This window comes from Notolepis coatsorum (genome assembly GCF_963971535.1).
Source record: "Notolepis coatsorum genome assembly, chromosome: 5".
Classification (NCBI taxonomy): Eukaryota; Metazoa; Chordata; class Actinopteri; order Aulopiformes; family Paralepididae; genus Notolepis; species Notolepis coatsorum.
Window position 1 is genome coordinate 176,618,730 of NC_140169.1, and position 25,749 is coordinate 176,644,478.

General features: G+C 46.5%; 1 protein-coding gene across 1 annotated transcript in view; it reads right to left on the reverse strand.

Annotated features, from left to right (window-relative positions):
* arhgap15 (Rho GTPase activating protein 15) overlaps positions 1–25,749 on the reverse strand; it is a 228,375-nt gene that overhangs the window by 201,041 nt on the left and 1,585 nt on the right. The window contains exons 2-4 of the mRNA XM_084315160.1: positions 22,660–22,725; positions 22,241–22,390; positions 19,326–19,415 (exon numbers count right to left, since the gene is read on the reverse strand). Coding sequence (XP_084171286.1) covers positions 19,326–19,415; positions 22,241–22,390; positions 22,660–22,725 — 306 coding nt within the window. The remainder of the gene's footprint in view (positions 1–19,325; positions 19,416–22,240; positions 22,391–22,659; positions 22,726–25,749) is intronic.

Consider the following 25,749-nt stretch of genomic DNA (forward strand, 5'->3'; position numbering starts at 1 on the left):
GTCTCCTCAGAGGGGGGAAAACACAATTAGCCTGATACTTGTCATCTTAATATTGGGCCCCGTTCTGCATCTCCACAACGGTGCCGTAACAGCGTTTGGCGCCGTCAGACGGAATAATCGCGGTTGGTGAAAGTCTTTTTTAGAAACCATGACATCAAGGTCAGCATTGTCAAGTGCGGTTGAAATTATACTGATAAGAAACCCGCACTGCACCAGAGAGAGAGAGAGAGAGAGAGAGAGAGAGAGAGAGAGAGAGAGAGAGAGAGAGAGAGAGAGAGAGAGAGAGAGAGAGAGAGAGAGAGAGAGAATAGACAAAAATAACATCAAAGTGAACTGAATAACATCTCATACACAACAGAACTCGGCAGCATTCGGTACGGAGCCTCGTGAAATATTTTAATTACACGGAACGATAACGTCTCTTGATTCATTCCAGGAGGTCAATCTCTTGTATAGCGCACGAGGAACTCCAGGATCCACCTCGTCTTTTCCCTCCCTTTTTATCCGGGGGAAGATCGCCGTAATCTGACCTCCGCCAGACCGTTATGATTCTCTGCGTCACCCTTTTAACAAAAATCCGGAGGAAGATATTATTTCATATTCGATCAAGCCGCCGTGTGCTGGCAGGAGTCTGGCCGTATGGCCTGGGGGGAGGAGTGGCTCCTCCACATCCTCCCGTCCCCCGTGTTACACTCTGTCTTGCGACGACCCTAAATAGGCCTTTCAAAGTTTCTGACGTGTTTTGGGAAGGGGGGGGGGGGTGACTTTTCAGAATTCAGTACGGCGCGTCAGGACCAGTTAAGCAGTCGTCCTTTGTGATGGCAGATATAAAAAAAAAAAAAAAGAGGGAAAAAGGGGGGGAAGGTTACAGGCGCTATCCTTGTCAGAGCGTGTTTGAGATCCCCCTCTCTTCTTGGGTTACGAGCATCTGAACAAGCATGTTTGCTCCGGAACGTTGTTTTTCCTGGAGGTTGCCCCGGGACGTGTCAGTAATAGGGCCTGCGATCGCGCCGTGTTGTCGGGGACAGGTTCTGAGTGGACTGGTGCGTTCAGGAGTCTTTATGAATATGGGCTGCATCGACCATGCATTCTGTTGGTTCCTTTTTCTTTTCAAGGGGGGGGGGGTATCTTTCTTGTGATAATGATCCAACACGAGTAAATAGGAGCCACAATGCAAGGACTGAAAAGACGGTATGACGACACCAAAACACCGAAACCATACGCTATATAATGTTGTGTTCTTCTGTAAAAAATATTCTCTCCGTGATTAACGGGGGTCGTAATGGACTCGGATAGGTTGTTTCGTATAGCCTCGGTTAGATGTGGTGACATGAATTTTGTATTAGTTACAGTCTTATAAATCTTGCATGGTGGACACGGTGAGCTCTTTCCTCTTCTCCCAGCGGGACCAGAGGTGCCTCCAAGTGGGACGAGTCGATGTACATTTCACCATCCTCTGACTTTCACTTTAGTGTCGTTAGTAGAACACAGACACAGAGAAAATTATGTTAATCTTGTATCTACATAAGGATGCACCTCAACACCTACATTATTTCAGATCTGACCATCCTAGTTGGGAGGGAAATGGCCTTCTGAGGTTTCCTACCTTTTTTCCTACTAAGGTTTTGTCTTGAGTTTTTCCCCTTATCTTCATTGTGGGTTCATTTAATTTCAAACCTTCATTTAAATCTCAAAAAGACCATTGAGCTTGTCCTGATTTACAATGATGTTGAGTGAACAGACATGGGTTAAAGGTATAATGAGTAGAATTATCCAATAAAACAATGTGTAGACTCATACACACATAATCCCTCTCAAACATAATAATCACTTACGTAAGACCGACTAAGACCGTCCTTATCTGCAGAAACTCCCTCTGACTGTATTGTATTTCTTTCTGTTTTGCTCTGCACAGGACATTTCTGGACATCAACATTTGAGCAGTGCGTGTTACAAGTAATATATTTAAGTATTGTATAGGAATGTACAATGTGTACCTATTACAAATATGGTATACAGTTTTTTATCTTTTTACATATTCAGCGTTTCAAAAAGATGGTGGCTTGTATCACTTGTCAACTTTCTACCTACAGTTGGACCTAAATATGTTTCGGACAACATTTTTGTGGTAGGTTTGCTATGATATTACTGGATCTCGAGTCATATTTGATCTGCAATGCCTAGATTTGGTCTGATCTACAGTATGTTCCGTGGTAAAGCATTGAGAAGACACCCCATTGTTTTGGTGGTGCTCTAACGACAAACTACTTAGTATGTCTTTAACACTTTCTGCGCCATGCCCGCCATTTCTCGGGTTATCTCGCCAGCGGTTGAGCGCCATACCCAAGATTTCACGGGTTTTCATCGTTTTTTCTTTTTTTTTCGATTTTAATATTCTATACACTCTCACGGACCTCTCTGTTATCATTGGAACTCATTCTGAGACCTCGAGAGTGCAATGCCGGCCAAACCCTGCTAGGTGGCAGTATCGCCTACCCTTTGAAACCTTATTTCACACTGTGTGTTACATTTTATATGGTCCGGGCGGAGAATTTGGACCCCGGCAAGTGAAACGCTTCATTCGAGCAACTTGGAACGCGTCCAGCACAATTGATGCATATATTGGGCCGTTTCATGTCAGGGACCCGATGGACATCAATACTGGAAATCGCGATCAGACAATTGGAATATACATTTTGGAATAACTCCTAGCAAAGGTAAGGACTATATGACATCAAACCTACTTTGATCCTACAATGATTTCACATCGATCGCAACGATCAACGTATATGGTATTCAAAACGTATGCCGTTGCTGACGATCAGAGCATCACAAAACGACCCCCCCCCATTTGATGCCTTCATGATGAAACATAATACCTATTATATACCTTTGATTTGGAAATAATATGGTGTCCAGGTGAGCAACGCGAACGACTTTCGCAAAATGCACATAGCGCTCCATAACTCAGCTTCCAGGAATTAGCCCGGATCACTCTGAAACTATACAATATTCACCACGGGATAACGCGCAAACGTATACATGAAAAAATTTACTCTTTTTTACATGTTGGACGAGAGATAGTGACTGTCAAATGAGCCATAGTATTGTCTCCATAGCTACAATATAGATATAGCTCTGCAGACATTGTGACGCACAGTGAAAATGCCTATCTTTTAAAGCGTGGCCCATTGACTACAAGGATGGGGATAATCGCTGGCACTGAATGCGTTAAGGTTAGGCTTAAAGGAACACACTAACATTTTTGGAAATTAGCTTACCGTCTTCTCCAGAGAGAGACAAGAAGATAGATATCAGTTTCCTCTCTGTGCGTTCAGTAGAAAGCTATCTGGCTGCACGTTAGCCTAGCTTAGCACAATGAATGGAAGCGGACATGACCGGTTAGCCTTTGGGAGAGGTATTAGTTGGACAATTCCTAGGCTAACTGGTCATGTCCGCTTCCATTCATTGTGCTAAGCTAGGCTAAAATGCAGCCAGATAGCTTTCTACTGAACGCACAGAGAGGAAACTGGATCTATCTTCTTGTCTCTCTCTCTGGAGAAGACGATAAGCTAATTTCCCAAAATGTTGGCGTGTTCTTTTAAAGTCAGGGGGTGTTGTTCCATTATGATGTGGGCTTGTGAAGGCAGTTGAGCCATGCATTTGTGATATCGGGCTATACAAATTAATATGACCTGACTATCTTATTATAGTAGGCCTAAAATGTACATAAATGTATTACATTAGAGTTGGAGAGTGTCCTGTGCAGGCGGCTGGGTGGCGCAGCGTACATTGCGCTCGTCACCAACGCAAGAGACACCGGTATCGAATCCGGCTGTCAGCGTTGCCTCCAGCTTGGCCGGCCGTCATACTGGCTCAATTGGCAGTGTCAGCGGGAGGGAAGCCGGTGGGGTGGTATTCTGGTCGTTGTAAACAGCGACTCCTACAGGTCGGTCAGGGCGCCTGCACAGCAAAGAAGGGATATGTTGAAGGTAGTGTGACCTCCCACGCGTTACACTTCACCAATGAGAGTCCGCGCTGGCAGGTGAAAAGAAGTTGCTGGCTGTCTCCTATGTGACGGAGGAAGCATCCGATAGACTTCAGGACTCCCTAGACCGACCAGTGGGGGGCACATGCGAGCAACGACCAGGAAGGGTAGGGGGGGAATTGGCATAACGACAAAATTGGGATGGGAGAAAATCAGAGAAAAACAGGAGAAAAAAGTAAATAAAAAAAAAATAGTGTCCTGTGCACAGCAATCTAGGTCCTTGGGAGAAATCAGTGTCTCTTTCACTGGCCCCCAGCAACACGTGATCTCCCCAGCGTTATGGTATGGTGGTAAAATCCTCATCTTATCTAGTTCTAAGAGTATGGTGGATTTGACATGTATTCTGGTGTCGTGGGGAAAAAATCATCATCTTATTGGGTTTTAAAAGAGTACGCTGGATTTAACACGTATTCTTGTAGGACAGTCGCACAGAACTGGATCCTGAACATTTGCCCGTCTTTTCTTCCGCTGTCATTTTGTAAAACAGAGATCCTCCGCTGTAAAACGTCAGGCTTACATATGTATGTGCCAAAGTCTATCCGACTCCGTGATAAGGAGGACGACTCATCCTTCTGAAGTTTAATCGGAAAAGGGAGAGCAAAGTACTTAAAAATATATCAAACATTTTCCTTTAGGAGCAGAGCAGAGTGGTCAAAGATGCATTAGAGATTACCGACAGGCAGCCCGAAGAGATGACAGCGTGTCTATTCACTCTGTTAATGAAAAAATGGAGATAAGCCCCTTCGACTAAATGCGGCCATATCCAGCCTCCGCAAGTCCTGATGTCGGCTGTCCTAATCTCGCCACGCACAAAGGTACAGTGTTGTAGTGCACCGCCTCTCGTATCAAGCTCATATTGAGCTGTAAGGTTTTGATCGCAAACTCTGTAATTCGCCTTGATGCTAATCCTGACATGCACGGCTCCTCTCGAACCACAGTTTGTGATTTTAATTAGCGTGGTCGTTTTCATTCTCGGGCAAATGTTTGCTGGAGAGATGCTAATGCGTTCGAAAAGCAAATACATCCCCCAGAGGCCTCTGAGTTGCCCAGTGCAAAATGGAAGGCAGCGGCATGGGAGGTAAACAGTGACACCTAGATCTCTAGACCGAAAAGCAAACTCGCGGGCATTTGCTGAACTAACACTAATAGCCATACAGTAGATTAGATAGTTGATCCCATGAGGAATTCACAGCCAGTGTACAAACGCGGCGAGAATTAACACAGCCGCATATTCTTCATTAGACTAGGTGGCAGATATTACAATTCCCATGGCGTGTAAAACCAAGACGCCTGATAACATACAGTATCTACTGTCTGTAAAGTGCCGTTGAACCGCTGTGTGCACAGACGGTGTCCAGGCGATAGTAGAGCCTCTTGTTCATTCCACCACTGCCACGGGGGAAAATAGGGGAAAGATAAAACGTGAAAATTCCAGTCAAAAGTTTCCTATGCACGGCAAAGTGAAATGAAGTTATAGTAACCAGTACAAAGTGCTGTTTTGCATTTAGAAATGAAAAAGAATATGAAATAAATCACTTTTTTTCATCACATTTCTTAATAAAGAGGACGTTGAATGTCTGGGCCTTATTTTGACTGGAGCCATTAATATTTAAATATGCATAGCGGTACAGAGTGGAGAGTGCCATTTGTGCCTTTATACATTTGCATTTGGCTCTTAAATTAAACATTAATTATGGTTCTTCATAAAGGAACAATGCAACTTTGAAGCATTCTACTTTGCCAGGTTAATTATTTCCAATTTGCAACAAAATATCTTGCGAATGTGTCAAACTGTGATGATACGGTTCACGGAGATAAAACAAAGTTCTTAGAATCACGGTGGAGGGAGGGAGGAGAAAAATGGAGAGTACAGTATCTGAGCGGCTGGGTGTTTCGTCAGTTTCGCCTCGAGAAGAATGTTAATTTCAAGGCAATGTTTGTGCGACGCTTACAATTCTCCATCATAATCGCACAAAATGCAAAAGTCTCCGTCGTTCGCGATTCACAAAGCCTTTTCGCTCTTCACCGTCCGCTTGCTCCAGACCCACACACAGCGCCAGATAAAGGTGAAAACAGTTCCTGTGCATGTTTGGTGCCGAATAAAGGCCCCTGTGGTTTATCGGGAAGAAGTTCATTTCTAAATTGTAATCTCCGGGGCAATCTGCTGTTGGGGAGGTTTAAATCCGTGCACCGGTTTGGTGATTAACACACACACACACACACACACACACACACACACACACACACACACACACACACACACACACACACACACACACACACACACACACACACACACACACACACACACACACACACACACACACACACACAGTGCTTTCACTGTTCTTCTTGAGAACCAAATTAATGTCCACTTCAATGTAAGCAGCTTTGAAGAGTATGCCACACACACACACACACACACACACACACACACACACACACACACACACACACACACACACACACAGACACACACACACACACACACCACACCACACCACACCACACCACACCACACCACGAATACCCTTTCTCTGCTCCGGGACTCGCCGCGGAGAGAGACTGTCATTTCAAGAAATAAATTCCCCATCTCAACTCTCCAGGGGCTCACATCAGAGAGGAGCAGCATTATAAAAGGTAACACGGGTTGATACAGAAACACAATGCAGCTGATGCAACAGTATGAACCGTGTTTACATCTTTTCACACCCACCAACCCCCAGAAAACAGCAATCCTGCATTACAGCGTGAGAGAGAAGTCTTTTCATCTTTAACAATTAGATGGCTCTGTGTTTGGACCAACCGTTAGGATGACATAGGGAACCGGTGTCGGTTTCATCGAGGGGTCAAGCCTTTTACGATGACAGACAGCCGATTTATATTATAGTCATCTGGGACTGTTGCCAGCTGGCATGTGACTTGAAAAGTTGTGTGTGTGTGTGTGTGCAGGATTATAAGCTGTTAAAGGAACACGCCAACATGTTTGGCAAATTAGCTTAGACATGTCTGCTTCCATTCATTGTGCTAAGCTAGGCTAACGTGCAGCCAGATAGCTTTCTATACTGAACCCACAGAGAGGAAACTGGTATCTATCTTCTTGTCTCTCTCTGGAGAAGACGGTAAGCTAATTTCCCAAAATGTTTTGGCGTGTTCCTTTAAAAGGTTTCCTTTTATCGCCATGTGGTATCCAAAGAAGACCAGTGTATTGTTTGCAACAGTAAAGAGAGTCTCGCCGCCTGAGACAGACCACAGCGCAGGGCTATTCTTCCCCTCTGAGTCCTTTGGCTACCGGAAGCGAACACAACATAGGGCCTGTTACTAGGATGACTGCGAGACTGATTAGCGCTCGGCTGATGTGCCGCCATGGTGCTCGGCTGCAAAACCCGGTTTCAGACGACCACGACGACGGCCGGGGCGACCCTCCTGGGCCAATTAGCCGCATCGCTTATCACGCCGAAGTCGCCGCCGAACATATCAATCCGAGCACACGCCCGTGAGGTGGAGAGCTAAGATGCCAGTTATGATGATAGCGCAGCGGAGGAGATACCGCATTGACACCGCGGAGAGGGATGTATTGTGCATCGCTACAATATGGTGTGTGTCAGACCCGGTGTGGTGTTGTACATGTTAATGTGTGACAGCTGAGTGAAAGGCTGCGTTTGTGTGTGTGTGTGTGCAGGGCCGCCTGGGAGAAATGCGAGGCCCTGTGCGAGATTTAAACGCGAGGCACCCCCCCCCCCCCCCCTAAAAGGTAAAAAAAAAATAAAAAAAAAATTAATTTTTTTTCTTCTTTCATACAGTCAACATATTCTTAAATAATAGCGCTGCCCGAGGCTGGGCATGATACAGTCAACATATAGCAAGAGAGAGAGCGAGAGAGAGCGACCGTTCTACAGTCAATATACAGTGTTATCGCTGCACAGACCCGGCAATGCCCCTGACCCTCCACCAGAGCAAGGCCAGAGAGAGAGAGAGACACATTGGAAAGAAACAACCCAAAACCAGAGCAAATTGAAATGCTATTTGGCCCTAAACAGAGAGTACACAGTGGCAAAATACCTGAGCACTGTGACTGACCCAATACTAAGAAGATCCTTGACTAGGTACAGACTCAGCGAGCACAGCCTAGCCATCGAGAAAGGCCGCCATAGGCAGACCCGGCTCCCAAGCGAAGACTGACCCACTGCACACAAGATGAGGTGGAAACCGAGCTCCACTTCTTAACAACCTGCCCACTATACCAAGACATACTTCCCACAAATTGCAAACACCCAAAGAGACAATACATCGACAATAACTCAAAACTCCCATACCTACTGGGAGAAATACAAGAATGTGAAATAAAGCCCATTTGAATTGAAGAGAGAGATAGATAGAGCATGTCTGTGTGTGTTAGAAAGAGAGAGATAGAGAGAGAGCATGTCTGTTTGTGTGTGTGTGTGTTAGAGAGAGAGCATGTATATGTGTGTTAGAAAGAGAGAGAAATATAGAGAGAGAGAGCATGTCATTTTGTGTGTTAGAGAGAGATATAGAGCATGTCTGTGTGTGTTAGAAAGAGAGAGAGAGAGCATGTGTGTTAGAGAGAGAGAGCATGTCTGTGTGTGTGTGTGTGTTAGAGAGAGAGCATGTATGAGAGAGATAAGCAAAGATGAGCCCCTAAAGGATATTCAACTTTTAATGGAAGAACAAAACAGAAGGAAAAGATAACTTCACAAAGGCAACATGAATATACATAGATCCAAAAGGACAAAGATCAACACTTAAATCCAAAGAGAAGAGGGTCTATACCAGAGAAAACAAAGTAGCAAGGAGCCAATGGCCGACATCAGCTAAATAGGCTAACTGCAAATAGAGTAGCCAGGTACTGACACCAGGCCACACACCGTTAGCTACTACAACAGCTAGCCGGCTCGTTTGGCTCAATATAACGTTAGCTACGTTAGCTAGCCGGCCCGCTTTGGCTCAATATAACATTAGCTACAACAGCTAGCCGGCCCGTTTGGCTCCCGAGAGAGAGAGAGAGAGAGAGAGAGATATCCACGGCGGGAATAGAATAGAGTGCATTAAAAACTCACCAAACGACCAAGAGGATGGAGACAACCGCGTGGAGTTGACGAAGTTCATCTGCCGAATGACCGTCCTCTTCATCTTGGCATAACAATGCTGCACGCGATCTCTCTAGGTTAGCTAACGCTAGTTAGCCTTTAGCTAAGCTAGCTACTAGCCGACATCATCATGGCTATCCCGACTGAACCACACGTTAGCACTCAATATTATAACGTAGCTAAAGCTAACTAGCTGTCCCTGCCTTTAGCTAAGCCGACATGGCTAGCCTGACTGAACTGTCTAACATGCAACAACTTTTATCTTCAGTCCATCTGCCGAATGACCGTCCTCTTTGTCTTGGCTGGCATAACTAAGCATAACCTCCAAAGCTGCACGCGCGAAATAGTCAAACGCAGCTGACGCACACCGGCGTACACATGATGTAACCCCTCCCTTCGTTGAAACCAATAGTATGTCTGCTGCAGAGCCCCAGAGCTCCAATAGTGAGTATGTCTGCTGCAGAGCCGCAGAGCCAGGAACAAGTCAGACACATTCTACAAACGTGTCTAATGTGAAATATATAAGCATATAAGCAAAACTAGATTTTAGGTCTGTGATGAAAAAGGGCCTTGCGGGAAGGAGGGCCTCGCAAAAAAATAAAATAATAATAATAATAATAATAAAAGAAATAATAAATTAAAAAAATATATATTTTATTTTTCTTTTTTTTGTGCGAGGCCCCTCTTCCCGCGAGGCCCTGTGCCACCGCACTGCTCGCACACCCCCTGAGGCGGCCCTGTGTGTGTGTGTGTGTGTGTGTGTGTGTGTGTGTGTGTGTGTGTGTGTGTGTGTGTGTGTGTGTGTGTGTGTGCAACCCTCATGATGGTGGAACAAGATGTTCTCCAGAGGTGAACGGAGGGATGATAGAGAGGAAGGAAGAACACGAGATGAGAGGTTGGGGGGGGGGACCACTCTTATTCACAACTGTAATTGTATTGAAGCAGTAATCACGGCAAGTCATCAAGAAGCAATCAAGAACCGTGAGCTTAAGACGGATGACATTAAAGCACTCAGGTCAGCGGCTTTGGACAATTACATTCTGGGATCAGGGTCCAGACAGGACAGTTACTACACATTAGTACAGTACCACTGTAGACACCATCCAACCTGAACTTCTGCTTCATTATTTCCCCTCTTAACGACAGGTTATGTATATAACCTAGTTATATGAGTACTGGCTAAGCGTCCCGCTCTTAAGCCATACCGAGATATACCTCATCTCATGTACCTATTGTACTCCATCAACGAAAAAAACAAATACACCCACCACCTGCCAGGCCCCGCCCCTATAGTGGCGTACTATAAAGTACTAGGCGTGGTCACCACTCACTCTTCCTCGGAAAAAACGTTTCCAGGAAAAGATTCCCCAAGGGAACTCAGGGCACGCTAAGAGCGGGACGCTTAGCCAGTACTCATATAATTATATAGCGTACTTGCATCGCGTCCCGCTCTTAAGCCATACCGAGATATGGGGTAGAGCGGACGCGAGGCCCGACATATGCACCCCCTGAGGACCCGTAAGCCCACATCAAGGGGAAAAGGGGAGTCCCGTCACCCCATCCTTCCTAACGAAGAGGGGGCGCAGTCAACTCCACCCGAGTGCGAACAAGAGGGAACTAGAACCCCTTGAACACACAGCACAGGCGGAACCACGTGTGACCTAACACACTGTGGCCTATACCCACACACCCCTGCTACCCCACCAAAGGACGGGAAGCAGGAGAGGCCACAGACCCCAGAACCGCCTGGGAGACAGAATCCCCGGTCATGTCCATGAGGTAAATAGTGCCTTACCGGCACGAGAACCACTGTGACAGACAAAAAGCTGATCGGTAGCCCTGAGGCCCTGAGTACGGCTGAGGTAAATCCCCAAAGCACGGACCGGACATGACAGGTGAAGGCCCGCCTCCAACTCACTAGCGTGAGGAGGCAGATGAAACGCCTGAACCACAATATCCCTGGAGCGGAAGGAACTCCGGATATTTTTAGGCACGAAGGCAGGATTAGGCCGCAGAGTGGCACCGCAATCGGAACGAAAAGACAGGCACACTGGTCGTACCGAAAGAGCACAGAGCTCACCCACGCGTTTAGCGGAGGTGACGGCCAGCAAGAACGCGGTCTTGAACGACAGCTGTCCCAACGGCGCTTGCTCAAGAGGCTCAAACGGGGCCAAGGACAACCGACCGAGGACCAATTGAAGATCCCAACTCCAAGCCAAAGAGCGTTGTACCGGCTTAATGCGTCGAACGCCAAGCAGGAAACGCTTCACAAGAGGGTGGTTGAACAAAACATCACCCTCAAATCCCTCATGATAGGAGGATATAGCTGCTGCATATACCCTCACCGTCGAAGCCGACAGTCTATGAAGGAGAGACTGGAGGTAACCAAGGACAGCATCCAGGGGGCAGGAGACTGGGTCCAAGCCCCCCGCCTTACACCACTCTTGGAACATACGCCATCTGCCCGCGTAAAGCGCGACAGTGGAGGGAGCATGCGCATTCCGGATGGTATCAACCACAGAAGGGTCCATCCTCTCCAGACTTACCCTCTCACCAGCCACACCATCAGACGTTGGCCAAACACCGGGTACTGAAACAGCGACCCGTGTGCTTGAGAGAGGGCCGTCGCCGACCAAGGAATAACCCATGGCGGAGCGACCAGTAGCTGGATCAAGACCGGGAACCACACTGCCGCGCCCCGGTCCGGCGCGACCAGGATCACCGTCCTGCGCTCCCTCCGTATCCGCTCCAACAGCTGACTCAACAGCTGTAGAGGAGGAAAGGCGTACAGAAGGCCGGCGGCCATGGAAAGATCGAGAAGGCATCCACCCCCAAGGGGGGATGATCTGCCCGACTGACCGAGAACCACAAGGGGCATTTGTGAGAGCGTCGGCTCGCAAACAGATCTACTGAAGCCTCCCCGAAGCGATCCCAGATCCGCCTGACTATATCGTGGCGCAGTTCCCACTCGGCGTGACGATGACCGCCCCGAGACATCACATCTGCGCCCACATTCTCCACACCAGGGATGTGGAGCGCCCTCAGACTGCGCAGCCTGCGAGACGCCCATAGCCAGAGTTCGACCGCCGCCCGGTGCAGGCGGATGGATCGAGTCCCACCCTGCCTGTTGATATACGCCGCTGCCGTCATACTGTCCGTTCTGACCAGAACGTGCTCGCCTACCACCAGGTGGTCGAACCGTTTGAAGACCAGGAGGACCGCCTTCAATTCCAACACATTGATGTGCAGGGTAGACGGGCCAGCATGGACCTTCGTCCAGCTGCCCCCCACTGCGTTGGTCCGACACGTCCCTCCCCAACCCGTGAGAGAAGCGTCGGTGAAGACCGTGACGTGTGAGCGCCTGCTCCCCATGGGGACCCCAATGGCAAGGATACCCAGCCTCCTCCAATGGGCGAGATCTCCCCATATCGACAAAGGAACCGTCAACCGTTTCCATTTGTCCCTCACCGGATCTATTCCCATACTGAAGAACCACCTTTGTATCCTCCTCATGAAGAGGAGGCCAAGAGGAACCACCGTGTGAGCAGATGCCATCATACCGAGCAGGCGCATCACTTGCAGCGCCGTGACCGTCCCTCCTAGACGGAAACCCCCGAGCGCGTGTAGGATAGACACCCTCCATTGCTCCGAGCGGGTTACAATCATGGGCCTTGACCTCAACGTCAAGCCCAAGTACTCCACCTGTTGACTGGGAAGAGGCGTACTCTTCTTCCAGTTCACAGCAAAACCCAGCCTGGTGAGGAATTGCATCACCAGCTTGGTATGAGACCTGGCAACCTCCTCCGACCGGCTGAGGAGTAGAATGTCGTCGAGATAGAATAGAACCCGTATTCCCCGACGACGTAGAGGCTCCAACGCAGTCGCTACGCACTTGGTGAATGTGCGGGGAGCCAGAGAATAGCCGAACGGCAACCTCTGGTACTCGTACGCTACGCCCTGAAACAGGAACCGTAGGAACTTCCTGTGAGGAGGGAAAATCGGGATGTGAAAATACGCATCCTTCAGGTCTATGGAGGTGAACCAGTCTCCCCTTCTGACAGCAAGCAGCAGGAGTTTGACGGTCAACATTCTGAATGGTCTCGCTACAATCAGACGATTGAACATGGACAGGTCTGACCCCTCCCGTTTTTTTGGGCACCAGAAAATAACGGGAGTAGACGCCTGACATCGCGTCCTCTCTCGGGACCACGACTATAGCCTGCTTCGCCAACAGAGATTGAATCTCGTCGGCCAGGGCTGTCACTGCAACTGACTCTGACAATAGGGTCTGCACCAAACCTGAAAACGGAGGGTGGGGTTGTGCGAACTGCAAAACAAGCCCCTCCCTCAACATTCTCTCTATCCACCCCTCCAAACGGCATTCTTGTCGCCATATGTGAAAATAATCCCACAGCGCACCCGCCGTCAACTGACGCTGGGCCGCAAGGAACAGTAGATAGGTGGCCCGGTCCCTCCCGCTGTGCGACGCACTCAAGGGGGGACCCCGACAGAAAGGGCCGGTTTGATACGGGAGAAGCTGCCATCAAACTGGTTGACACACACCCCCCCCCCCCCCTGAACACCCCTCTAGCGCATGCTGAGGACCTGTTCTACAGCTAGACATGCAAGGCGTGAGGACCCCTTGGGCTCCTACACGCCGTAGCCCTGCAGTGATATTGCTATCACCCAAATCACGCTTGCCTCTTCTTTGCAGACCACTGCCGCTCTCACGGGAGTGGGAGGCATCAGCGTGATACCCCGCCTGGCGAAGGCAAGGCTGGGGTAACCCTTGCTGAGCATTCAACCGAAGAGGCCTCGAGTCCCCCTGCTGACCACTGTAAATAGGGCCAGTTGTAACACCAGGCTCACCCATCACACAACGTGTGGTGCAGGAGCCACGTGACAGCACAACATTCTCACGGACAGACCCAGGCTCAGCCATCAACTGGGTGTCAGCCCCTGTCCCCATGAGAAGCGAAAAGTGGGGCCGCATGCGCTTCAAAAAAGGTTTGCGGCCCGCAGCCAAAGGAAAACGATCAGAGCCCCGCTTCCGTGGGTAACGGAGAGAGGATTGAACGGGGAGCGGGCTGCTCGCGGCAGAATGACGACGGCTTGTTTGTTCCAAGCCGAATACACCCAAAATGGCCGATCCCTCGGCCGCCAAGGCTGTCGGCCTTGTGGATCCCTGTTGACTCTCCGCCCAGGGTACCACTGGCCGGGGAAACATGGCTGCCTGTCGAGGGCCTCGCCACAGTCGTTGACGAGGCCGTGCTCCAACCTCTGGCTGCATAGCGTGAGGCGGTGTGGGACCCAGATCAACAACCGCCTGCGCCTCCACAGAACGACCAAAAAGTCCTTCTGTGGAAAAAGGAGTCGTGAGGAGAGAAAATCTATCTTCTTCCCCAAGAGGAGAGTGCTCCAACCAGATATGCCTATTAACAAACGTTGATAGCATCCTAATCCTCCCTGCAGTTATAGCTTGCGACTGAGTCAAGATCTCTATAACACCACAAACATGCAACATGTTTATAGTGTCGGCTGGACCCGTAGCCCCACTACCCGACGCCAATGTGGACAGGAAAATAGACAGCTGAGCCATAACACTGGCCGCCGCTAAAAACCATCCTGCATCAGTATACCACTCATCAGTCCATACTGCCACCCTCCGAGCCGATTCGCTCTCAAGCATCGGCCGGGCGGGACATCGTTCATCCCCACCGGGGCACAGGATCAAAGCTACCTGGCTACTTAGCCACGGTACACCCGGCCTGCACCCTGTTGTCAACCCTTTTACCCGTAAAAAGGGTAAATAGGACTCAGCAAAACCCCCCACATTAGCTACAGACTGACCTTCATTAATGAACCGGGCAAGAGGAGGGAAAAGCGGCAATGTCCCACGGCGGGGAATATTAGAACAACGACCCATTTCAGCATTAGCATTAGCATTAGCAGTAGCATTAGTGTTAGCAGCATGCTCCAGGATCGCCCGGAAACCGTCCACTTCAGGGGAACGTTCACCAAGCCATCCCGCCCCTGGCGCCGACACACACTTCACAGCATTACTAACACCAACATCAATGCCTGATGACACAGGGCCTACCTGTGTACAAGCCGGCTCGATAGCCAAACCTTGCACGCTGCTCCTCGATCTGCTGCCACAAGATGAGGAAACATCAGAATAGGCCCGACGTGTCGCTGAAACATGCCCCGAAGATTCCAGGGGTAAGCAAACCTCCGGTAAGCATTCAACATTACGCAATTTCTCTAATCTTTTCATAGCACTAGTTACATAGGGTGACTTGCAGCCGCTATGATGGAAACGAAATTAGAGGAAGAGTGAGTGGTGACCACGCCTAGTACTTTATAGTACGCCACTATAGGGGCGGGGCCTGGTGGTGGGTGTATTTGTTTTTTTCGTTGATGGAGTACAATAGGTACATGAGATGAGGTATATCTCGGTATGGCTTAAGAGCGGGACGCGATGCAAGTACGCTATATAACTTACTTCTAAGCATTCATCAGTGCTGTTGCACCAGTTGGTATCGTAGTAATGAGGAGTGAGGTCTAAAAGCCTTCGGCGGTATCGCACCAATGTAGATGGCGGTTGGCATCTTTATGTTTATTGATGTGATGGAGATGAACATGGGTCTGAAATATTCAATATCCCTCTCGTCGGCCTGACCTTTGGAAACATTAGGGCACGTTCAGAAAAAGGGAAGGAGTTCAAAGAAACGGTGATAACCTCGACGCCCCCAAGTCCTCCTCCGAACATTTGGCTGAAGCGCTACAAGCATAATTCACCTTTTAACACCCGACGAGAGACTCTCTCTCTGTGAGGTGGTTAGGGGGTCTCTCTCACAGAAGCATATTCAACTTTTCTCGTGATTAGTCAAGACAAAAAGAGATGTTTTTGGAGTGGTGGCAGGTTAGGGCTCCTCAACTGAAGTGGACTCATTATTTTCTAGCCTCGGGCTCCGTTTCATCATCTCTGGTTGTTTCTGGTTCCTCTCGCTTGTTGTTCTGGAGTCTGTTTTCCCAGATTGCGACGGCGAGTACCGTGTTTGTCAGAGCAGAGAGGGTACAGGGAGCTTCGCAGCGAGAGTCGCCCCCCACCAAAAAAACCTCAAAAGAATCAATTAATGATGAGAGAGGGATGCAAGTGTTGACGGCTCTGTCGCAGTGGCCAGTTGATAAAACCCAGACGCCTTTGACACATTACTTTTGTCTCTTTTTTTTCTTCTGCTGGGAGTTGTGCACATTTTGACTCTTCTGCTCCTTTTGTTATTTGCTTTTAACTCACTCACGCCAGACATGCACTTAGATATTCAGAAAGGCATGAAAAATGCATGGCCACTTATTCAAAGTTGTGCTTCTTTGGGTTCTTTTGAGCAATGTCAAAGAAACCTCAAGTTTTATTAGCCTCAAGGGGAACCTTTTCAGAGCCTTTAGCTCGTCTCGGAGGAGATCTCCTTTAATCAACGCTGATGATAGTAGGGGGGGGGGGGGGGATTCAAATAACACGTTGCCTTCTGCATGTGTGCTGCCATTGATGTCTACCATTGCATTTGAAGTTCGCATAAACAAACATACTGCGCAGTACAAGGAGCATATTTCAGTGTGATTATCGGTCCGCTATGGTACATGGTGTTTTGACCTGATAGGAGGTAACGACGTCTCTCCTTCTACTGGGTGTTTCGTCCCTCGAATGACGCGGAACCTGAGAGCGTTCGGTGAGGGGCAACGGTGACCTACTCTCAACCTCGCCATTGCCACCCTTATGGCCAAAACGCTCTTGTTTCCAACTCTTGTTTGTGTTCACATTCTTCGCACGAACACGGCACGAGATGTGGGGGTCCCTCAGGTGTCACGCGAGTCGTCGTACAAAGAGCAGAGCACTTTCTCTGCGTCGGCCGTCCGGTATTTCGTTTCACTGTGTCAACCGTCGCTGTCACTGATAGCGTGGATAAACGACGCCACCGGACAGGAACCTTGCATTGTTTGGAGAATCTCATGTGCGGAGAGAGACCAGAGGGAGGGTTTTTATCTGTGAGCGCGGACTAACCTTGAAGGAAAAACAACGTTGCGGCCTGACGCGCTCGCGGGGCAGAACAATACACCGTCGAGAGGGACTGTGATATTGATGAGTCAAAGGAAGGGTGAGGGTTGAGGGGGAGAAGAAAGATGCTACAGCTGTATAAATACAGCGCGGCAGTGACAATAGCCTCAGCGACATCCTCCCCTCGTTCCCATCTTCCTCCTTCCGCCCCTGCTTTGTGGAATTTGGAAGACCTGTGTGTCACTTCTCCACAGTGAAAGGAAAAAATATATATATAAAAAATAAAAATAAAATAATAAACAATAAAAAAAATAACCTTGGGTTGGTTAATAAATCGATAATAGTGCAATATCTTCATTTTGAGTCCGTATTTTCCTTTTCCTTTTTTTTTATTTGGTCACCATTTCTGAACACAGTAACTCATGCCTCTCTTCAACTACCCTCGAGTAAACGGTAACCGTGCTAATCCCTACTGAGCAGACCCTCGTAAAATGATTAAACCCCCCCCCCCCGCCCACGCCTCCCTCCTCACGCTCTGGATAAGGAAAAAAAGAGGTCTTTCCAGGGACTATATTGCCCGGAGAGAGGTTTTTGGTTTCAGCTCGCTTCTCTATCCTTTTTAGCCATATCTTCCTGTTAGGAAGAGCAGGTCTTCCTGCTGCGGGGCTCCTGCTGGCACCGCTCATCTGAGACGCCAGGGGCCGGGAGAGAAAAAACAAACAGCTGGTGAGTGGTGCAGCGTCGGAAAGTGAGACTGAAGAGGTGGCGACGTGCTGCTCAGGATGGTGACCTTTGAACTGGTCTGTCAATGACAACGCTGTGTACAGGGAGAATGCTCCGTTACTGGAATGGGAAGGGGGGTGGGGGTAATACCGATGGGGAAAGCCATCCATTATCCTCGTCCTATTCCATGATATTGGCGTATTGAGGAGAAGCCCTCCCCTTGACATTTAAAAGTGCAGTTAATCAGCACATTATACCCACTAAAACTAAAGGAATCATCTATGTTTATGGGTTCACTTTTAGTTTATGAGATATAACCACTTTACATTGTTTAGTAAACTCGAGACAGACTATTATCAAAGTTCACATCAAACGCTGCAATGGCCTTTAGCTACACATTGCCAAAAACACTGACGACACAAACCGGCTCTGAGATTATGCGGTTCAAAGGGGGCAATTATGCTCCTACATCCTCTTTGAAACGGCTAAGAAGAACCTCTTGATAGTCAGGGGGCATGAGAAATAGTGACATAAGCGGGTATGAAAATAATACCATTATGTTTTTTTAATCGCGTCCGTTTATCTGGCAGGCGTATCTGTCGGAGGTACTTCCTTAGATTGCAAGTCACGTGTCGCGGGACGGGACGAAAATTAACAGTAACATCCAGCGCTAATTTTAACTTTAATCCCGGTGTTGATTGACAATGTTGTCAGGCCTCAGAATAGCTTGGCCTCGACATTACAAGCACTTCTCTGTCCACGGCACTTGGATTATTTAAGATTATGTTGTAATTCCCGTTTTAATCTTCCCTTGCATTAAGATTTCAGAGTTGCAATGTTGTGCGGAAGAGTAGCCCTCCACAGCGATGAAGTGTCTTAAGCGTTTGATGAGATCTGGAAATCTGCTCTCTCTCTCTCCCTTTCTTGCTCCCTCTCTCATCCCTTTTCTACCGGATATCACAGCAAAAGAAAAAAGAAAAACTCGCTCCACCAATGAATTGATCATCCGTTTGCTTTCCTGGCTTAGCTTTTTTCAAACTGATTATCTTTAAAGCGCTAGTACTGTGGGAGTTTTTGCGAGTCCAGTTCCGTTAACTCCAGAAATGGAATGCGAGGGAATGTATCGCACAAACCAGAGGGAAGGTGGTCCCGGACGGTGTCACCTTGAAATATGACTAAAATGAACCTTTTTACCATGTTCTGCTCAGAATAGGCGATGACATCCAGAGACAAAAGCAAGAAAAAAATAAATGGATCACAATATTTACCTTTATTAAAAGAGGTTTAGAGGGAAGGATAGAGGGAACCACAGTAGTGTGTGTGTGTGTGTGTGTGTGTGTGTGTGTGCGTGCGTGCGTGCGTGCGTGCGTGCGTGTGAAAGGGATCTAACCTGCAGCACGTTCTTTCTGCTGGACTTCTCCGTGGTCCAGTCCATCACGGCTCCACACAGGTCCACTCCATCAGGCTTGGATCCTGATTTCTAAAGGTGGTATCATATAGATGGAAGGGGTCAGTGAAGTGTCGGGAACACAAACCAGTGGAGCTGTGTGTGTCGGTACAGTTCTGAACTACTGTGACCTTCCTTAAAAGTCAACTACTGACATGACCTTCACTAGGTTAAAAAAAAGGGGGGAAAAAGAAATTGGATCAAATAAAATAATGTAATCCAGTTAGAGAGAGACGTATTTTATTCCTGCTCTGTCTCATAATTTATTTTATTTATTTCCTTTTTTTTTTTTTGAATGAGAATCCATGTTTACTGTATTTTCAATATCTTATTGAATGTCATTCTTATTCTCCAGCAATTAAAATTGTTCTGCACAACCACAGTACAATGAGAACGATTTCCTTTTTTTTTTCGTTTTCGGTCGGAGTGAAATGTGATTTAGAAAATGCTGCTTTTCAAGCAAGAACTAATCAAAGTAAAAGGCACGGCAGCCCATTTAGATATTATTGCCTTTTACTGTGGTCTCAGCAAATTCGAAACCATTTCGAGACAGAAAATGTCTCGAGGATGCAAAAGAAAATGAAGATTACGTAACCGTGTTGTTTCATACGGAGGGATCCTCTGCAACAATATCATTTCACAAATGATTCCTTCCCTGCTTGCCAGTTACAACACAGCCGGAGCCAGAAAAAACTCAACATGTTGCCCTAACAAATAGGGAAATGTTACTATATACCGTACATACTGTTATAAAATGGTGCTGTACATTTTACCTTAATATCTTTTCCTTGTGCAAAAAGGGAAGTATTTGGTCTCTTCAAAAACCAGATGTGAATAGCCACATATTGCACATGTAAATAATACCTTTATACTGTACGACGGAAAGAAGAAAAGCTGGATTTATTTGACTAATGCTAAATAATCTCCTCTTGGCTTGAAGATAACAAAGCCTACGTACGGAACACAGACTTTTCCCCCTCCTCTTCATCTACACCACAGGTGAGCTCATATAAGCCGCGTACATGACGGCATTGTATATTCAGATCTCAACCTAAACACGGTCTCCAACGTGACCAACGACGTGCAGCAAACACGTGAGTGCTCCTTCGCAGTCAGGAGACGAAGATAAACCGAATTAGGAAGCTGTCATCAAAACATTGGGTTGAATGTGAAGGAAGCCGGCTACCAGAGTTATGAGTCAAGTTGAGCTCCTCTCTCAGTTAAAATTGGCACTCTGCAGAGATACTTTGCAATAATAATAGTAGTAAAAAATTAAATACTTGATCCTATGTCGTATCGTTTCGAGACCGATTGCTGATTTCAAGGCACAAGTGCCTTTATTCTTTCTATATTCTCCCATTTTTACCCTGTGATTACAGTTGTAACTAATCAGGATGATTTCTTGCCCAAATGCTGATGTAAAACGCAGGGTCTTATTTTGGGTAGTAAGCTAAATAGAAATACAATTAAAAATAAAACTGCCACTAAAACAACCTAAAATGGCTCCATGATTTCGATCGGGGGGGGGGGGGCAGAGACTTCAAATCTGTAACCCAGCCTCAAGATGTCGCTTTCAAATAATGAAGTATTGGACGGAGAAGTCTCCGACAGACCCGGCACTCATGGGGCTCAGAGAGAGACAGGGTTTTGATTAAGTCCTCCGAGCTTCATTAAATAGCATGGCAAGCTCATTTCAGAGACAACCCCTCTCTCTCTCTCTCTCTCTCTTCTCTCTCTCTTCTCTCTCTCCTCTCTCTCTCTCTCTCTCTCTCTCTCTCTCTCTCTCTCTCTCTCTCTCTCTCTCTCTCTGCCTCCTTCTCTCCACATGCCCGTCAGAACCACATCAGGGCAGGGTGGATTAAAGTCAGAACGACACCGACAGACAGACAGACAGACAGACAGACAGACAGACAGACAGACAGACAGACAGACAGACAGACAGACAGACAGACAGACAGACAGACAGACAGACAGACAGACAGACAGACAGACAGACAGACAGACAGACAGAGTGCATGCACACAAACAGACACACGTATATATATATATATATACATACACATAATATACATGCTTGCATATATAGGCTACATACACCCATGCCCGCACACGCACACACAAACACACACAAGGAGTACACTCCCGCATTGGCATGTACTGTACACGCTCTGGCAAGCACACACAAACACACACACACACACACACACACACACACACACACACACACACACACACACACACACACACAGCACATGCGCGCATGCGTTGCGGACTCCGTGGCGGGGTAAACACTTCCTCATTGCTTTCTGATGGGGGTGAGCTCCAGTCTTCGGGATCAAAGCCAAAGTTAATTTGCCAGTTTGAAAAATATGAAAATGAAAAAAGTAAAACGGTTCATTTCTGGCATCAAATTAAAATGCACACAGTGTGTCTTCACTCAACATTTGCACTCTTAATGCTAATAGGCAAGCTCTCTGAAGGTTGATGTGAGGCCATAATTGAACGCTGGCCTGGCCCTCTTATACATCGCTGGTAATGGTGGTCCAACTCTCGCTGATGTCACTTTTCTGACTTCACTGTCGTCGTCCCCCCCCTTTTTTTAACACATTCTCTATGTGTGTGTGTGCGTGTGTGTGTGTGTGTGTGTGTGTGTGTGTATGTGTGTGTGTGTGTGTGTGTGTGTGTGTGTGTGTGTGTGTGTGTGTGTGTGTGTGGTGTGTGTGTGCGTGTGCGTGTGCGTGTGCGTGCGTGTGTGTAGTGCGTACGTATGTGTGATAGAAAAGAGGAGAGAAATATTGCAAGAGAGAAACGAGAGAATGAGCGAGAGAGCAAGAGAGAGAAAATATGTGTTTACATACCAAATTCGTTAAAGCCTCTTGCTTGCTCTCTTTGTAAAACAGAAGCTGGTCTGAATCCAAGACGACCCACACAGAAGTCCAATTCTTCCTCAGCTTTTTGCCTCCTTCCGATATCTTGGCTTTATTTAAGTATTCACCTTTCAGGTCCACCTGCAATTCCAGAGATCACACGACACAGCTTTAGTGTTTTGAGATGGCTGCGCAAGGTATCAAGGGAGCAACTGACAAGGCATGAATGATAATTAAACTATTCCAATTAAACAAAAATTTATTAAATAGCTGTATTGTATTGTATTAGTCCTGTGTGGATGAATCAGTCACTGTATGGAGATCAGGTCTTGTCTCGCTGATAAGCCCATTGTAAGAAAGGAAGAACTCAAGTGAAACAGGGATCCCAGCACACATCTAGACATACTCACTGAGACCTCTGAGGCTCCGGCTCCACTAACGTTGTGTTGCGACTGGTTCCTCCGGTGCCGGGAAATCTACACAGCAGAGGGAAAACACTGAGGAGCTACGTTCTACGTTTCAGACCATCAACCGTATTATTATTAATGAATGAATAATAATAAGGATAATAATAATTATCCTTATCATTATTATTATTATTATTATTATTATTATTATTATTATTATTATTATTATTATTATTATTATTATTATTATTATTATTATTATTATTATTATTATTATTATTATTATTATTATCAGTAGTAATAATTATTAGTAGTAGTAGTAGTAGTATTATAATACTTCTAATAATAATAATACTAATAATGTATATTTTTTTTATATAATTTCTTTATGAATACTAACTACTTAGCATAATAGAAGGCATTCAGGTAAAAAATATTTAATAAAATGAATACGGAATCATTCATAATGGAGTTAAATAATGTACAGGATGTTAATACAATAATGTACAGTATATGTTAAAATCTCTGCCCAATTGCAATTGCAATACAATGGCCGTGCAGGAAATATGCACAGCGTATGGGAATAAACAAACAACATGGCTTCATTAATACAGCGCGTTAGTATATTGTACATGTTAATGTGTGACAGCTGAGTGAAAGGCTGCGTTGTGTGTGTGTGTGTGTGTGTGTGTGTGTGTGTGTGTGTGTGTGTGTGTGTGTGTGTGTGTGTGTGTGTGTGTGTGTGTGTGTGTGTGTGTGCATGCGTGAATGCATGCATGTTTATGCATGTGTGTCAAAGCAACACCATGGCTAACGTTATGAGCTACAGCTCAAAAATCAAATCAAATCAAATCAAATCAAATAAATAAACACAGTGGCGATCATGATTAGACCATGATAGCTAATATCAATGTCAGAGTGATGTACGGTGCTTCATCCCAAAATACAACATTTCATCAACACAAATACAACGTCAACAGTTTGTAATAATTCAAACTGGATAAATGCCGTCACATAATAGTCCACTGACACAGAAAAATGCAATAGTGTTGATTAATCGTACAGTAGTGGCCGTTTTAGCAAAGTGAGGTGCGAGTTTAGGAATGACACCGTGAGGTGTGTACTGAAAAATCATCTCCTTCTACTCTATTAGAACACGCACGCACGCACACACGCATATACAAATCCTTGCAGTCTGGAGTATATGTACAGTTGGACGTCAACTTGTGTCTTCTACTGCAGTGCTGGCCTGCCCTCTACTGGTCACACATTCCACACTGTGGAATGCTGGGAATGTGATACCAGTGAAAATACCCACAGAATGTGTAAGACTCTGAGAGTTATTTTTTTATTTTTTTGTCCTGTAATTCTGTCTTGTTTTTTCTTTTGAGGCCCAAGTTATTTTGGAGCCATACTTTCTTTGCAGTGTGACAAGATGGAGCAGGTTGTTAGCCGTCTGCATGGCATCACAAGCGGCAGAATATCATGCATTTATGCTGTGCTTGATGTCGTCACCCCAGCCCCCCGTCCCCCCGTCCCTGCATGTAATTCTCAACAGCAGCAGAACACAATGGCAACGCTTCACCCCCTCTAATGTTTGTTTATGAGATAAGATAACCTTTGTGTCTTTCATTGCAATTGCAATGAAACCTATGGCCGTAATCAAAACACGACACAAGTCTGTACACTGGCATGGTTGCACTACTGATGCAACGTTACAGCAACACTTTTATGGCGCTCCGAATGTTAATGACCGTGTTTTGTAGTCTGCAGGACTATCCTGGTTAATTATTATAACGCAGTGGCCTCTGCCTCCTCTGCCCTCTGGTGAAAACTCTTGTTATTACTGTACAAAGGGCCGCATCTCACAAACAACTGCTGTAGCGGCATCTTTTCTGCGTAATTAGCGAGAGCGAGAAAACAAGAGCGATTCAGACGTGCGCTCGTGGCTGAGACTGTCCAAAAACTAAAAAGAAAGAAGGAAAGAAAGAAAGTAAGAAAGAAAGAAAGAAAGAAAGAAAGAAAGAAAGAAAGAAAGAAAGAAAGAAAGAAAGAAGAAAGAAAGAAAGAAAGAAAGAAAGAAAGAAAGAAAAAGAAAGAAAGAAAGAAAGAAAGAAAGAAAGACAGACAGACAGACAGACAGACAGACAGACAGAAGGAAAGTAGGTGCTTTCAGTTTTCTGTCAAATATTACCTCAGTCTGTCTGTCTGTCTGTCTGTCTGTCTGTCTGTCTGTCTGTCTGTCTGTCTGTCTGTCTGTCTGTCTGTCTGTCTGTCTGTCTGTCTGTCTGTCTGTCTGTCTGTCTGTCTGTCTGTCTGTCTGTCTGTCTGTCTGTCTGTCCGTCCGTCCGTCCGTCCGTCCGTCCGTCCGTCCGTCCGTCCGTCCGTCCGTCCGTCCGTCCGTCCGTCCGTCTGTCCGTCACTAGTGTGGTAGTGAAAGGGTTAACATTCTGTAGTGTGGCAGTGAAAGGATTAACCATTCTGTAGTGCCGCAGTGAAAGGGGTTAACCATTCTGTAGTGTTGCAGTGAAAGGGTTAACCATTCTGTAGTGTTGCAGTGAAAGGGTTAACCATTATGTAGTGTGGTAGTGAAAGGACACTGTGAGCGGTTATAAAATTAATGCTGGGTTAATGCTTGTCTAGCATTGCAGTGGGCAGCTTGGTTCATATGAGCGGTTACTCAATCTCACATATAGATGTATAAGCAGGGCTTCCCGGCCGCTCCTATCCCTTATCAAACACAGGAGATTAGGGTTATACCCAGATCATCATAAAGACTCAGTGATGGCAACAATATTCCAAATATGCTGCAGCAGATTGCTCATTTTGTAAATGTATCATCTGTTTTATCCAGGTCCACATGGGACCTGCTGGAGGTCCAACAGCTCAATTAAGCTAATGATCGTCACCTAACGTGCAACAAGAGGATGGGAGGAGGAGGGGGGGAGTTCATAATCATAATTATTGTAATTTATATAAACATCCTCCCGAACACAACTGCCAATAGGTCTCCAGTGTAAGTTCAAACCAGTAATGGTCTGACTAATTTTGAACATATAAATAATGTTTTTTTTTTTTTTTTTTTATGTGTGC